Source organism: Staurois parvus, unplaced genomic scaffold (assembly GCF_062004578.1).
Source record: "Staurois parvus isolate SC_StPar_1 unplaced genomic scaffold, SC_StPar_1.0 ptg000166l, whole genome shotgun sequence".
In the NCBI taxonomy this organism is placed as follows: domain Eukaryota; kingdom Metazoa; phylum Chordata; class Amphibia; order Anura; family Ranidae; genus Staurois; species Staurois parvus.
Window position 1 is genome coordinate 6,757,898 of NW_028317962.1, and position 17,498 is coordinate 6,775,395.

Here is a 17,498-nt window from a genome sequence, read left to right on the forward strand (position 1 = left end):
TGACGATTTTTGGTGGTTTTTTTTTTTAATTTGGAGGATATAAATAGCACAGTTTAGACCTCAGGCTGCACATAGGCATAGCCCTTTTGACAATGTACTTGTAGTACAAAACGCATCAAGGAGGAGCCCCTGCAAGCCACTGACGTCAAGCCGTCGAATCACGGAGGTCTGGCGGCCACCTGATACCAGCTGGTTAGTTTGCTTTGTATGCAATTGTCATTTTATTGCTCCTGCCATATACTGCAGATTTTGTAAGTTTTTTGGATCCATTCCTTATTTATTATTACTATTAAAGTACCATTGAAATACTACACTATGGGACTATCCCTATTTTTGCTCTGCGCTGAGCACCTTAATCCCCTACCGATCGCCAGTGAACGTCCCAGTGCCTGGAAGAGGCTGAACTATCTATATTACCTATTTTAATCATGTTACCAAAAGAAGGCCATCCACCCCCAGACTGCATCCCGGACTACCCTTAGAAGGGACCCGTGACTGATTGACATTACATGATACAACACACTTATTAGCGCATCTGGTGAGTGCGCATTTTATATATTTATCGGCACACCCACCTGAGGACTATATGCACACTGGGAGCTAACTGAGTCACCTGGAGATCTGTCTAAGATTTAAAGACTTTTAAGATTCTAATGCACTTTATGGTTATGCGTTTATTATACATATTGCGTTTTGATTTTATACATTATTTTATGCATTTGTAAGACCACAACGCACCTATAACCACTGTGTGAGTATTTTATATGATCAAAACACACCCATTATCAAATGTGCGTTTATGTCATTTGTTTATAATTTGTGCATTTATTTTATATTCCTATTATTGTTTTTAGCGCTGCACTATCATTTTTATCAGATTTTATTGAAATCATATGGTTTACCTTTTTAGTGTGTTCAGCTGCTTGAGGTTATTTAGCGCTCGCTTTTACGCTCTACCTTTTCCTATCAGAGGGTGACTTCTGATGTGCTAGGACAGTCATGTTTTGCTGCAGAAGACTCTCAGGCAGGGTGGATAAAATTCAATGATTTTTTTTTTTTTTTTAAAAATCAGATTTTTTTTATTTAAATCGGATTTTTTTAAATAAAATGCTTTTTGAGGAAAATATATTACCATCCAAAGGTATTCGATCATGAAATAAAGATTAGTTTTTTTTAATTATGCAGAATAAGGCTGTATATGTTTAATTTTTTTGGTAAATAAATTCCATTAATCCATTCACAATGTCATGCTCTTCCAGAGGTTTTTTTTAGATTATTGGGCAGTTTCTCTGCCTACAAGATATTATCACAGATGCTTGGTTTACTTTTGCAGTTATCAAAACTGAATTTGACTCAGCGGAGATCACATGCCTCTTCTTCACAGCAAAAATGTTATAACATGAACAGAGTTAAGAAAAAGACCTTAATCCTAACTTCTACAAACCTATGAATACAGAATCAACCCCTTCAGTGCTAAGTTTCAAGAGGGTTCAGTGAATAGAATAGAAACAATATTTTTCTGATTGTTTGGCGTGGAATAGATCTGCACAAGAAGAAAGTGAAACTAAGTGTGACGAGGAAGGGGCTGACAGTCCAAGTTTCTTAAAATATATATATTTTGTTTAGCCAAATTAGTTAACAAACATGGATGTTTGTTTAAGCAAATCACATATGCTGTAATGGTATTGTTTCAGTTGAATAAATCTATTTAAATTGTTATTATTAAGGTAATGATTATTTTTCTCCTTCCTAAGTACAACAGAAAAGTTGTCCAAATATGAATGATTAACCTATTAAACTGGGGATAAAAAAACTAATATGAAAAGTTGTTATTCTAAAAATCTTCATCTACTTGCATATTAAAGTTATACCAGCAAGAATTAGTCTTTATGTAGAAAACTAGGATTTAAATCAAGCCTTACTGACTAGTGATTTAAATCAGTTTGATTTAAATCAAATCCACCCTGCTCTCAGGGGAATCAAATATGGCCCTAATGGCACATTTCCGGCGGTAGTCTCCTTAACTACCTGTGCCTAATTTAGGCAAGCATCTGTTGCAATGTCAGATACATTACCAAACACATGTGGTACCGTTCAGGTAGTTCTTACTACTTTAAGAAGTTGTTGCTATGGCAGTGATTACTAAACCAACAACAGTAAAATCAGTCTGTATATGCAGAGAAGCATGCTGGTTATACTCACTGAACCTAAGGAGTTAATCCTCTGCATTGTGTAAAAACACTGTTTGATCCAGATTTCTCTGATCCTTGCTTTCTTCCAGTGTCCCCCTCTTATCTCCTGCTAAGACATATGTGGAGTCACTCCACAAATGCTCAGTTTGGTGTGTATTGCTAGAAAGGTTTTTTTTCTTGGGAGAGTGCATATGATCAGCACAGGGCCAATCAGCACTATCCAGACAGAGGTCAGGGGTCCTGCATCCTCCTAGAGCAATATGAAAACTCCTCCTACAAGTTTTAATGTGCTCTGCTGGACACTGAAAGAAGTCACCAGACTGCGATATACTGATGAGAAAAGGTATTTAGCCATTTATATTTACTAAAATAATATCACTTCCATGTTCTGTGTACTGTAGGAGACCAGATTTATTGAATGCAAAGTCCCGAAATTAGTAACACTAACATATCTGACACTTCTCTACTACATGTAAATATCAGCATTTTTTGGTGGCAAGAAAATAACTCAGAACCCCAGATAGATAGATATATATATATATATATATATGTGTGTGTGTGTGTGTGTATTCTTAAGCAGAGGCCCCTAAAGAATAAAATGGTGAGAATTGCAATTTTTTTTATGTAACAGTATTTGTGCAGCGTTTGTTGTTTTGAACACTTTTAGGCTACATGCACACTAGCATTTGTTTAAGCTTCTAAAAGCTGTTATTAGCATTTTTGCATAGCCACTCTAATTACTTCTACAGAAAACAGCATCATCGGCTGTAACGTTTGATACCAGGTTGATGCCTGTAGCCAGTATAAACACTTAAACCCCAGAACATCATATGATGTCCATCCAGGGGGAAATGGTTAAATAATTACCACCTGTTCGAAGATTAGTAAACTGATGGTAATATAGATCAACTCATTACGGCTGGCTTGTCCGTGGGTGTGTTTGCCGCGCATTTACCCAGTCGAAAGCCAAATGTAAAATGTGGAAATGGATGATGTCATTACCCAAATATGGGCAAGGCACATATTTGGAAATTGACTTGTCAATGGGTGGTGCAGCCTAATGGGGAACTATTTCTATTTCTCCATAAGGTTCAATTTATTTTTTGACAGTGCAGGGTAGTGCATACATTCAAAAGCCACTAATGGACTGATTAGCGGCTATGGATTCACCCACTGTTGTGTGCTGTCAAAAAAAGTAAAGCTGACCTGATAGAAAACTAGTGTGATAGGCGCAGTGGCTGGGGGTGGAGAGGAAGTGAGGAAACTGAGGAGGTAGTGTCCAGTGTGGACACTCCCCACCCAGCGCATAGACAGATTCATGTGCCTATCTCTAACAGGGACATGAATCGGGTGTAAGCACCGACACTTTCAGTGCTGTGGCCCAATGGAATTTTAAAGGGTATCTATGACATGCCTTAAGCATTCCCCCGTCTATATGTGGGGTGGGGTGAGGGAATGCACAGGAGTTAGGTCACCACAGACCAGCCAATCAAAATGGCAGCAGATGCCAAACATGGAAGAATGGGTGAAGATCTCAGCAGCGGAACGTTGAATGACAATGAGGCTGTTGCAGTACTGATGTGGGTTGCTTTGACAGGCAAGTCTGCAAAAATGTGCAAATATGCTGTGCATACTTGCACATCATAGTAAAAATTCTGGTCTATGAAGGCGGAGTTTAATATTGCTTTATTGTATGTCAAGGCATAACAAAAATGACTAGTTTGTACTTACCTCTCACTCAAATGTCCCTGAGAAGGAAGGTTTTGATGGGGTGGGTAAGGAGGACCTCCCAGGCTGGTGTGACTGTACAGACTGTAATCTGAAAAAGAGAAAAAAAAACCCAAAAACACCAGATGAGGTATTTGTTGCAAGGGTACCATAGCAACCAAAATGTTAGTATAATTTGCCCCAAGAAAGAAATCTGAAACACAATTGGTTACCAAACACAATTGTGTTTAACTTTTCCCATGCAGCATAAAAAAATAAAACACACACAGTGCCTTGACATTTTGTCATGTTACAACCAAAAACGTAAATGTATTTTATGTGATAGACCAACACAAAGTGGCACATAGTTGTGAAGTGGAAGGAAAATGATAAATGGTTTTCAAAATGTTGAACAAATAAATATGTGAAAAGTGTGGCGTGCATTTGTATTCGGCCCCCTTTACTCTGATACCCCTAGCTAAAATCCAGTGGAACTAATTGCCTTCAGATGTCACCTAATTAGTAAATAGAGTCCACCTTTGTGTAATTTAATCTCATTATAAATACAGCTGTTCTGTGAAGTCCTCAGAGGTTTGTTAGAGAACATTAGTGAACAAACTGCATCACGAAGACCAAGGAAAACACCAGACAAGTCAGGGATAAAGTTGTGGAGAAGTTTAAAGCAGGGATAGGTTATACCAAAAAAAATATCACAAGCTTTAAATATCTCACGGAGCACTGTCCAATCTATCATCTAAAAATGGAAAGAGTATGGCACAACTGCAAACCTACTAAGACATGGCTGTCCAACCTAAACTGACAGGCCGGGCAAGGAGAGCATTAATCAGAGAAGCAGCCAAGAGGCCCATGGTAACTCTGGAGGAGCTGCAGAGATCCACAGCTCAAGTGGGAGAATCTGTCCACAGGACAACTATTAGTCGTACACTCCACAAATATGGCCTTTATGGAAAAGTGGCAAGAAGAAAGCCACTGTTGAAAGAAAACCGTTTGCAAGAAGCCATGTGGGGAACAAAGCAAACGTGGAAGAAGGTGCTTTTGTCAGATGAGAACAAAATGGAACTTTTTTGCCTAAAAGCAAAACGCTATGTGTGACGGAAAACTAACACTGCACATCAACCTGAACACACCATCCCCACTGTGAAACATGGTGGTGGCAGCATCATGTTGAGGAGATGATTTCTTCACCAAGGACAGGGAAGCTGGTCAGAGTTGATGGGAAGATGGATGGAGCCAAATACAGGACAATCTTAGAAAACCTGTTAGAGTATGCAAAAGACTTCGGACTGGGGCGGAGTTTCACCTTCCAGCAGGACAAAGACCGTAAACATACAGCCAGAGCTACAATGGAATGGTTTTGATCAAATCTGTGGAAAGACTTGAATATTGCTGTTCACAGACGCTCTCCATCCTATCTGACAGAGCTTGAGCTATTTTGCAAAGAATGGGCAAAAATGCCACTCTCTAGATGTGCAATTCTGGTAGATACATACCCAAAAAGACTTGCAGCTGTAATTGCAGCAAAAGGTGGTTCTACAAAGTAATGACTCCGGGGGGCTGAATACCACACTTTTCACATATTTATTTGTAAAAAATGTTTGAAAACCATTAATTTTCCTTCCACTTCACAATTATGTGCCACTTTGTGTCGGTCTATCACATAAAATCCCAATAAAATACATTTATGTTTTCGGTTGTAGCATGACAAAATGTGGAAAATTTCAAGGGGCATGAATGCTTTTTCAAGGCATTGTGTGTGTGTATGTATGTGTGTGTGTGTATATATATATATATATATATATATATATATATATATATATATATATATCCCTATCTACTGATCTCTCTCTTGAAGTTACTATAGATAATATATTGCAATGTAAAAAAATATATTGCAGTAACTGTGTTTATACCTACTATATCAGAAAATAACTTAAATGTGGCTCGCTTCCCCTGAAAACCCACCAGTAACGCTGGATTTTGTCGCCACACCTTGAGTTGCCAGTGCTGGCTGCATAGGGCCTGATGGCTGGTACAAGGCCTTGGAGGTGCGAGAAATGGCACCAAAACGAGATACTGTAGGCCGGTCGCCAAACGGAATGAGATCATCCTCTCCTGCTTCAGTGGCTCTGCGTTGCAGCTCAAGGCGCTGATCCCTCAAGGCTTTGCTGTCAACATTCTGCAAGAAATACTAAAATTAAGTAAAGTATGCAAAAAAATCCACGAGAGCCTAAATCGTTATCAGAAAGGTTTGTCTGAATGGAAAATGACAGACCTGTTGGTTCAGGCTTGGCTTATATTCATTTATTAGGCATTATATGAGATGGTGTTTTAATTATTACATGCACATTTTTTACAGAAAATTCCCCCACCCCCTACAATACACTGACCCTACCCCTCCTCCCCCCAGGTCCATTATTACCTTCTGTGATGGCTTGAGCACTTTTGCAGTCTGCACCTAAAACCCATAGCCAACAACAAGCCAAATAAAAGCATCACATTCTATATAACATTCTGGATTCTATAATAGCATAAGCCCCTTGAGTCAAAATGTACTGATGTTTATTCAGGAACTTTACGGAAAATTCTTGAGTAGAAAAAACTTTGTGTAAAACCTTGAGTAATGTTGAGTAATTTGTTTGTAAAGGTAAGGAAGCATACAGACGGTAAAATTCCTCTTCATTGCCAGTGTTGTAATATACTCACATAAAAATGCTTACAGATGAGTAAACATGCGTATGCAAGTAAATAACTGAACTCAACTGTAAATTTTTCTGATTTTGTTTTATGGCTCTGCACTCATTGCTGTATTACTAATCTTTACGTAGCTTTCCATAGACACAACGAACCTAAATTCACATCAGTAGAAAAAACCTCAGCATTTTTACTCCTGTGTGCAACAGCCATAGACTACGGTTTAAACTGGTTCTAAAGGCTGGACATTTGTACCTTAATGCATTCCCTGCATTAAGGTAAGAAATGTATCTGTATTTGTATCACCCCCGCACCCTCCTGTATAATTACCTGAGCCTGGTCTTTATCCAGCACTGTGCCCATCTACACCGCCTCTCTCTGCTCACAGAGGCAGCAGCGCGAACCATTGGCTCCTGCTGTTGTCAAATACAGTGAACAGAGAGTAGGGTTGGTGGAGCTTAGCCACGCTGTGTGTCAATAGACAGCCTCCTAAGATGGTGCACAAAGAAGACGAGAAGCCCTGATCGTTGGTGGGGACAGGAGGTTGGGGGCCACTCTATGCAATATCATTGCACAAAGCAGGCATATATAACATGTTTATTATAATAAAAAATTAACCTTTACAATTACTTTAGTTAAGCTGTTTTACCAACAGCTCCCACTGCCTACTGAAGCACAGTACCAGAATCTTTCCTGTCCTGAGGCAACACTTGCTGCATTAGGGAATCTTTATGCTGGTGAATCCCCTGGTAAGGAAGAAGCAATATTTTCTGGCTAAGAAGTAAATGTTGATCTTACTGAAATACAAAAATGATTGATTGCAAAAACAATGAAGATGAACTTACTGCTACTTCGACACTGCCTCCAGCAGAAATGTCTTTGGGCTTGGCATCTTTGCTTCCAATATAGGAACCGATTGTGTCACAGGACCAGGGTGAATACTGGCTGTAGTCGTTCCCTTTGTACTTCCCAGCGACTTTCAGTTCTTCATCAAGATACTAAGAGTAAAACAAAATTGCAAGGTAAAATCTACATCTGTAGTTAAAGATGCAAATTAAGGAATGTTTTTAAAGGCCCAAGCTCACCTCTTCTTGATGGAAAGGGTGTGTCAGCGTGGGCGAAGGAGCAAACGGTGGGGGAGAGATCACTTTTCTCTCCTCTAGCTGAGCCATGATCTCCTTTCGGCGGCGGTGAAGATCATCCAAGCTGGGGTGAGGCTGTGATGGATGCTGGGGAGGCAAACGGCCGTATGGTTCCTATCGCATAAAAGGATATGAAAGGAGATTACAAAAATGGACAAATATAATATCCTGAGATAAAACTAAACAAACTACAGTAATACCTTGGTTTACAAATGCCTCGGTTAATGTAATTTTTGGTTTATGAATGAAAATCCATTGAAAATCCCTCGGTTTATGAATTTTTTTCGCAATACAAAGTGTATGTCAGTGTTGATTTTTAAATACAATTGCCGGCTTTTTTTTTTCTTCACTATAGCTCACAGAATTAGCTGTTACTTTCCCCAGAGTTAACGGAAACTTTGTTTCTTTTAAGAAACTAAAAGTAAACACAGTTTCTCTTCACTCCAGGAAATAAACTAAAAGAAAACTTTCTTTTAGCTGGGGGGAAGTGACAGCTGAATTTCTGAGCTATAGTGAAGGAAAAAAAAGCAGTAATTACATTTAAAAACCTGCACCATAATAAATTTTAAAAAATGGCGTGGGGTCCCCCCTCCCAGCCATACCAAGCCCTTCGGGTCTGGTATGGATTTTGAGGGGAACTCCCACGCCAAAATTAAAAAAAAAAAAAAAAAATTGTGTGGGGGTCCCCACCAAAATCCATACCAGACCCTTATCCGAGCATGCAGCCCGGCAGGTCAGGAAAGGTGTGGGGGGGAGGGGGAATGTGGGTAAGAGAGCCCCCCCACTCCTGAACCATGCCAGGCCGCATTCCCTCAACATGTTGAAGGGGGCTTCCAGATTCCAATAAGCCCCCTGCCTGCAGTCCCCCACAGCCACCGGCCAGGGTTGTGGGGAAGAGGCCCTTGTCCCCATCAACATGGGGACCAGACCGGGAGGGCTTGGCATGGATGGGAAGGGGACCCCCTGCCGGTTTTTTTAATTGCCGGCAATTCTTTTACATTCAGCTGTCAGTGAAGAACCCTACTGACAGCTAAAACATTAACAAATGGTTGTTACTAGTAAAATACCGCATGACTTGATAAAACAACTCAGTAGCGTTTACTTTTTCCTGACCTCCGGAATGGATTAATTGGTTTTCAATGCATTCCTATGGAAACCGGCGTTTCAGTTTACAAATTTTTCGCTATACAAAATGTCCTGCAGAACTAATTAAATTAGTAAACCAAGGTATTACTGTTTTTACTTCAGATAAAATCATTATTAGACTACAAAAGATATCTGAGGAAAAAAAAATAACTATATTGTGTATAACAGTTTAGCAGGATCACCATTGCAATCCTAAAACAACATTTTAAGAAGAATAGGCACAAGTTACAAAGCATAGCAAATAACTCTGGAGAAGGGTTTAAAAACCTGGAAGGTTTTTACTGCTATCTAGGGATCCCTTAGCGTTAAGAAGAATCCGTAACAGAGATACATACAACATTAGAAGCTGTTTGGGGTTCTAGCCGTTTACTCAACAAGCAACAGCATTCTTGTTTCTGTCAGTGTTGCTGTTGGAGATTTGCACTCACTTTCTGTCTGGTGAACGAAATGTCAAGACAGGACATGAAAAGGAAATAATGCAGCCCACACAGCGTTAAAAACATGGCAGGGGTGCTAAACCTTCGCCAATCTATTAAAAACAGTTTTGGTTGGACATACAATTTAAAACAATAGCAAAATTGCCTGTGTAATATACACGTATTTTTTTTAACGGTAAAATACTTGATTTATGCCAATCTGTGCACAAAAACCAGTACTCAGTGTATGTAGCAAAACCATGTTGTTCAATTACATGAATTGTGAACTGAACTGATTAAGTCGCTATAACAGATCTGATAATTACTTAAAAGCAGACCTTTACTGCCAAAAAAACTTTATGAGAGATTTTCACTTTTGATATAACATTATTTCCCCTATGCTTCCTAGTACAAAACAGTGAATAAAGTCAATAGTCCATCAATATATGGAAATTTCTCAAAATAAATCAAATATGTTCCACACATACTCTGTTATAGGGCGGTCTTATCTGTCCCGGATGCGTTGCAACAGGGTAATATCCCTCTACAGGCTGGTAACGGTCTCTGGCTTCGGGAACATAAGGAGAGCCAGCTGCAGGTGGCATGTCCAGTGGTACAGGACTAGCTCGCACAATTTCCTCTCTCTGATAAGACTGGGGAGTAGAAGGGTACACACGGCGGGTATCGTAGTGTGCAGGGTACATGGGCTGGTTCATGGGAGAATATTGTTGGGTGGGGGTTCCGTACTGTGTGCTAACAACTCTGTCTTGTAAATAGGGAGGATACTGGTCGAGGTAGGTGGGGGTGGACTCAGGAGCAGATGGCTGAGGTCTGACAAAGCGTGATACAGGCTGAGGCGGGTAATAAACATCTGAAAAAAAAAACAAAAAACAGACAATTAGAAAAAGTACATCTGAGAATGAGACAGTGAGCTGATGAAAATGCATAACATTGAAACCTTATGTGGACACGTGATATCAATACATTTGGTTTTACAACCCCTACTTAACTTACATGAATGAATGTAGTTATGAGTGGAAGGACCTAGAAGTACTTCGGCCTTTCTTAGCATATTCTCTTACTTGCTTACAGGTATTTTCTTTTTCATCTGTGACCCACTTCACTTTCTCCCCAAGACAGCCAATGTGAAGTGAAAGAAAATCTACTAAGTCGGGGGCGGGGGCCCTCTTCATACACTGGAAGATTTTCCTCTACTTTCTGTTCTGATGACGTTTGTTGATTTCTCAACATGTTATGTCCACTTATTATGTTTCCCAACACAACCAAAGTGTAAATCTCCCCAGTAAGGCCAACTGCAGCATTAAAAACCTAATCAAAACCTTCCCAAAAGGGAAGAAAGTTTGCTTACAGATGTACATCAAGTGAATATATATGCAGCGAATGCATACAAAAAAAAAAAAAAAAAAAAAAAAAAAAATCACAAAAGCCAACATAAAATTGCACTGAAAGGCCCAAAAATACAATGTGTATAAGAAAATGAAAGCAGCATGAAGAAGTCCGATAGAATGAGAAAGTGAAGCTAAAACTTACTTGGAGGATAGGTTACAGGTTCAAATGGAGGCCCTCCTCCCCTTGGATCAGGATAAAACATATCCGTCTGGGGAGAAGCATAAATCTGGGAACCTCGTGGTACCATCTGGATCTGTTTAGACACTGGCAATGGGGGAAGATCACCAGAAACACGCTGTGGAGGTGGATGTGAGCTGACGGGTAAGGAGGCAATAGATGTTTTGGGGACGGAGTCCAGGCTGAAGAAAAAAAAAACAAAACTTCTAACAGCAATAACAAATTGGCAATCAATATCTCACAATTCTCTGAACTCTTGGGGTGTTTAAGTAATTGCTACATGCTGAGACCTGTGCAATCACGCTACTGTCAACACTGTTCAAGGAAATAGAAGAAAGAGAAAAAAGAAACCTACAGCTCTGGAGGGGAGCCTGGGGCACTGTTGCTCAGATGATCCAGTTTCACCGGCTTCAGAACAGACTCATAGCTGGAGTCTGTCCCACGGGAGATTAGCTGTGTCACAGAGCTTCCAGACACTATACCATTGGGAAGGCCAGCTTGTTTCCGACTAGGCATATCCATAGGGCCCTCATCTGAGTGTATGGCCCCGGTAGGCAACCCAACCTCATTCAGCTGACCAAGAGAGGCACTCAGTGGGCGCCGAGGAACCAAGCGCTTGTTCATTTTTCGAAACCTATAAAAAAAAACCAAAAAATTAATTACTTTCCATGACATAATAGGGAAGAATATATAGCACAGTATAAGGTTTACCCATCCAAAATCGCACATTACTTACTTTTCCAACTCTTCTTGGGAATGAGCAAAGGTGCAGCTAGCTCCTCGGGGGCAGCCTCCCCTCTGCTTCATGTCCCTGCACATATAGGTCTTGTACTTGCTGTGCTGTGGAGGCTGTACAAACAGAAACACCAATATTGAGACTTCCTATATACACAGTAGATTCTCAACAAAAAAATCAATATAACCCAGCTGACTCTAAAGAGTCAATTTTTACATATTGAACAAGACAATCTGTATATCAAATTAAACCTTAAGGACATTCTAAATTTGAACTCTACTAATACTACCCTTGCAGTGGAGCTTCCAAAGACTGCAAAGGTTTCCTTTCCCTAGGGTTCCAGTAAAAACAGAATTTTGGACTTACCTGGAAATGTACAGGATACAGGATCTTTAGTCTTAACCAAGGGCTGTATACAGCTACCTTCAAGTGATCTAACAAAATTGCAGGGGCATCTCCTATAAAACTCCCTCCCATTCCTACTCCCATCAAGACCTGAATCTAAAGAAAGGTAATAAGGAGATAATAGGGAGCAAAGGGGAGGGACTTCTGTCCTGTACATCAAGAAATGCATTTTACAGGTAAGCCAAAAAAAAATTATTTCTCAATCATACAGTATAGGACACAGGATCTGAACAATGGGACCTCAAAAAGCTAAGGGGTGGGCAACAGGCAAAAGCTAACAGATCCATGTAACAATGGGGCACAAAAAACCTAGACAGAACTCTCTGGTAAAAAAGATGTTCTGTGAACAGAAGGCTAGGTAAAAACCTTGCCAATATAAGAAACAGATACTTGATCCTTAAAAGCACATAAAGCACTAATACATCTGGTAAAGTGCGACCTAACAAGGAAGGGTGGAACCCTATCCTTTAACCTTGAAAGGCTTCAATGATATGATGACTTGTCTAATCCACCTAGCAATGAAAGAGCAGAGGCAGGGAGCCTACTAGAACCTTCAGGAAAGACAAAGAGGTACTCAGATTACCCAAAGGCAGGCTGCAGCCAAGAGGTAGACTCTCAATGTGCATACCACATTGGGACATTGAGAGCTTTCCTTAGGATGATTCATGTTAAAAAAAAACAAAAAAAAAAAAAATCATCTGAAATTTCTTGGGACGAGATGACTAAGAACACTGAAAAATGTCCTCGCAGAGCAATGACATGGTGTGGACCAGGAAAGTGCTTCATGGGTATATCCACAAATGAGTCTTCATGGGACAGGGCTCCACTAGCTGAAGAACCACAGCCCTGGATGTGTACAGCACCCCTCGACTAACTCAACGTGATGCACTAAATTGTCTGAAGCAATGTTACAGGCTGGCTCCACATCTTCTTCCAGACAGGTGCAATCTACAGGGAGCAGTTGACGAATCAACCTGTCCAGAAAAGCTGCTGAAGGAAGCCGCAGTGGCAACGGAGCAGCCAAAATGTCTTGAAATCTTGAAGCATATGCAAACACTAGCAAAAAAATAGGATTTGTGTGGGAGGGGATATCTACAGGAGATGTCCCTGCAGCTTTCTTTTTGACCACTGTCCAATCACCTGAAGGTAGCTGCATATGACCCAAGTTTAAGACTAAAGATCCTGTGTTCTGTAGAATTAAGAAAATAACTTTTACTTATCTTTGCTAGATTTATAGCCGGCACTCACTCCCACTCTCCAACATGGATAAGGCAAGTAATTGTGTTTTTTTACTAGCAGCCTAAGCAAACAAGCATTTAACCTTAAATTAATCTTTTCATTTACCAGAAGTTGAGTTTTAAAGCTCAAGGTTCCTTTCACACGGGCCAGACTATGTTTTAATCACGGGCCGGACTATGTTTTAATCAGAAGGGGATATGTCCACCTAATCCCTGTTGATCAGAACAGAGCAGGCGGAAGTTCCGTCCGTGTCTGCTCAGTTTATGCAGAGCAGACATGGACAGAGCCTGCTCTGCTCTATGGGTCGCTGGGAGGGTGGCTGTCCACTTACACCCAACTGCTCACCAATCTGTCTAAATGGATGGGAATGGATCCACTTCAGTTAGTTTTTTCTTTAGCAGACCAGATTGGATCGGATGTAGGTGGGTTAAACAAACACAAGTCCGTTTACACCCGTCGGTCCATAGGGGTGGATGACCGTCCGATGAGATCCGCCTGAAAATCGACAGGCAGACCTGATCGGACCCTTCGTGTGAAAGGGGCCTTAGCAGTCCTGCCTAGGAGCAGAAACAACAAAGTACCTACAATTTCCTATGAAAGAGGATCCAAAGAATACATTTAGTGTAGTACAATGTGAAGATAAAAACAACAAAATGAATAGTCAGCACTTCCTCATAGAAAGAAGCCTAGGCAGATCACTGCCCCCCAAATACAGCTTAGTGAATTTATGTCATCAGGTTAGGTTCCTTCAAAAAAATTAAAAAACAAAATAAAAACAACCTTTTTCATTATCCCATGACCTGCCTGAACATTTCTGCTAATCTTAGGGACATATGGAGACCATGCTTAATTCAGCTTAAAGAAATAAAAATACTGTCAGAACCAGAAGGTACCCCAGGTACCATGTCTTTAATTCAATGGTGCATCTCTCTACAGTAGCCCATCTGTGCCCATTGTCCCATTTTCATATTATCCTACGGAGGAAGGACCATAATGTATTACCATCAAAATTAAACACAAGAATTATGAACAACAATTTTTTAGCAATCCGTACATATACACCAGAAAAAGCCACTGTTCAGAGATGCACTATTATAATACAGTGAGTACTTAATAAAAGAAGAATTTGACTTGCATGCAAATACTATATCTTGGAGAACAGAACATGAGACAGGCTGGATGTTCATATATCCCAAGTTATAGGCTGGTACCTTCAGGTGATTAGACACTGACAAATTTTTAATGTACATGCTACCTGGCCAAACCCATATAAGTCTACCCCACTACATGAGACTTCTGGGGGGGTTTTTAGCAAGCAAAGCAAGGAGAAGGACGGTGCCCTTTACTGTACTTCAAGGTATAGAATTTACAGGCAAGTCAAAAATCTTCTTATCTTGATAGCATAGTACAGGATACAGACTGGATATTCATAGACTCTGTGGCCTCCCCAAGCAATAAAGAAGGATGACATGGCAAACAGAACTGTACCAAAGAGGACCAACAATAAAAAGGGTCCATAGACCCAACTCAGAGTGCTGCTACAATGACCTTGTGGTCGAAACCTGCAGAAGCTTGGACATCCACCTGGTATAACTTGGGGAAGGTATGAACTAAAGTCTAGGTCTTGCAAAGCTGGGAAACGAGATGCTGGAATGCCCAACTATCCCACTAACCTAGCAATGGTGAATTTAAAGCAGGATGTCCACTGAAAGGCCCTGGCAACAAAACAAAGAGAATCCGTCTTATAGGTGCTGTGGCTTTTGGAAAAACTCTGGTGGCTCTGACAACGTCTGGAAAATGAAGAGAAATCTTTTTCGGGGGCTTTTTAGGAGCAGAACATAAAGAGAAAAAGGAATAAGTCTTCATGAAAGTGGCAGTAAAGTTGACCATAACAAGCAAAATTCGGCCAGTTCAGCAGGAATGTCAATCCATCTATGGCCATTCCTGTTCATTATGATCTATTGATCTCTTTCTCACAAATGGTCCTGTTGGAAAATTTTCTTTTCATCCAAATTTCCATTAGTTCATCACTTGGAGCCAATCGGCTGTAGTGCTGATAAGTGTATTGTGAAGGCAGGCGAGTCCTGTTTTGTCAGAAGACAATGACACAGGATTCCTGCATCCACATCGAAGGCATGGATGGGTGAAATTGGTTAATTTTTTTTTTTTTTTCAACCTGCTGGCTAAATGAAAAAAAAAAAAAAAAGAATTGTGTATGGGAAGCTTTAGGCTACTTTCACATTGACCTGTAGCAAAAACGAGGTAAAAATGTGTGTTTTTACCGCGTTTGTGGTGTGTTTTACACTGGACATGTGACTCAAAAACCGCATGGAAAATGCAATGCGGGTGCATTTTTTCCATGTTTGCCATGCATTTTAACCACTTCCCGACCGGCCGTTGTATATAAACGGCCGGACGGTGGCACTGCAGGGTCGGGTGGCCGTCTATAAAGGCCTCCCCGCACCCTGCTTGTGCGCGCTCCCTGGGAGCGCGCAGCACCGCGATCCGGTGCCCGCTGTGTCCTCCGGACACAGTGAAACACCGATCGTCGGACGGGACCTCTGTACGAGGTCCTGATCATGTGATCACTGATTGGCCAATCAGTGATCACATGCAAAGTAGTAAGCAAGATGTCACTTCTGACATCATTGCTTACTATGTGTGAAATCTGTGAATGATCACAGAGGTCACATGGTACAAGGCTATTCACAAAAGCCTTGTACCATGTGACAAGCTGTGACCAATCACAGCTCACTCAGTTCTTCTCAATGAGTGCAAGAATGCACACAGAGAGAAAGAGAAATGATTGCTTTTACATCCTATATGGGTGTAAAAGCAATCAGTGTAAAAAAAAAAAAAAAAAATCTTCATCACCCCTCACAAGTAGTACAGTGTCACCATGGTGACACTGTACTGCTAGGGTGACAGTATGTAAAAAAAAAAAATAATATAAAAAAATAAAATAAAAATGTAAAAAAAAAATGTTTAAAAATTATAATTTTTGCTTATAAACTAATTTGGATTTTTTTTTTTACTAAAAAGATAACGGAATAAATTTTGGCTAAGATTTATGATGAAATATTATTTATTTGCAAAATTTTATTAAAAAAACACTTTTTTTTCAAAATTTTTGGACATTTCATTTACATAGCAAAAAAAATACAAATCCCAGTGGTGAATAAATACCACCAAAATAAAGCTTTATCTATCTCAAAAAAATGGTAAAAAATTCATTTGGGTACAGTGTTGCATGACCGCGCAATTGTCATTCAAAGTGTGATAGCGCTAAAAGCTGAAAATTGCCCTGGTCAGGAAGGGGGTAAAAGTGTCCGGTCTGGAAGTGGTTAATGGGTAAGTACAAAAAATTTACTCAACCCAGAGGACCTGCAATGGATCAGTGTGAAGAGTTCGATAGGATTCCAAGGTCACACGATTTTCTTCCCTTTTTTTTTTTTTTTATGCAAAAGTGGAAGAAAAACAGATCTGTGTGAAAGCAGCCTTATATACCACCTTAAGCAGAAAGGTAAGTCTTGGGTGCAAAACTACGGTCTTTGTGAAGCATAACGAACTGCTTCCTATAAGACAGATAAGCTGTTTCAGAGACACATCTGACTAGAAAGGCCACTTTGCAAGAAGGACAATGCAAAGATTTCCCTGGTGAGTTCAGAGGACTTGTCCCTTGAACGATGAGAAGATGGAACCCTCCACTCCAGCATGTGAGGCTAGCATATGGTATCGCCCTCCATGGCTGTGGTAGAAACTTCACCATTGTCAACACTGGACTGGAAAATAATCAAGCTAGGGAGTTTCTTGCTTGGCTGAAGAGGCACATAGGGAGGTCAAGAGAACAAGTGTGCTTATCCCAGGCCAATGAGATGCTGCACTGGAAAGGCCTTGAATGGAATTGAGCAAAAGGGAACGGCTTTGAATAAGGCTACCATGAGGCCCAGAACCTCACAGAGAATCTCACTTAAGTATTTATCTGATCTTAAGATCCTAGCAGGAGAGTAGTAAAAAAAAAAAGTATTCTAGGTGAAGGGAATTTGGAAGAGCAGAGTTTTGAAAGTTGATTACCCAACTGAAGGTCTGAAGCATCTTAAAAGTCATCAAGACATTTGTAGATAGTTGAAAGGGAGGAGTCCTTCAGAGGAAGGTAGTCCGAGTACACTTTTACCTGAATGCTAAGAGTGTTTGTCTCCTACTGCAAAGTGCAGGA

General features: G+C 40.3%; 1 protein-coding gene across 1 annotated transcript in view; it reads right to left on the reverse strand.

Moving 5' to 3' along the window:
* Positions 1-17,498, reverse strand: part of RC3H1 (ring finger and CCCH-type domains 1) — a 126,929-nt gene that overhangs the window by 23,154 nt on the left and 86,277 nt on the right. Inside the window, exons 9-16 of the mRNA XM_089676344.1 lie at positions 11,639-11,751; positions 11,258-11,536; positions 10,867-11,084; positions 9,804-10,186; positions 7,697-7,867; positions 7,457-7,609; positions 5,883-6,096; positions 3,924-4,011 (exon numbers count right to left, since the gene is read on the reverse strand). Coding sequence (XP_089532470.1) covers positions 3,924-4,011; positions 5,883-6,096; positions 7,457-7,609; positions 7,697-7,867; positions 9,804-10,186; positions 10,867-11,084; positions 11,258-11,536; positions 11,639-11,751 — 1,619 coding nt within the window. The remainder of the gene's footprint in view (positions 1-3,923; positions 4,012-5,882; positions 6,097-7,456; positions 7,610-7,696; positions 7,868-9,803; positions 10,187-10,866; positions 11,085-11,257; positions 11,537-11,638; positions 11,752-17,498) is intronic.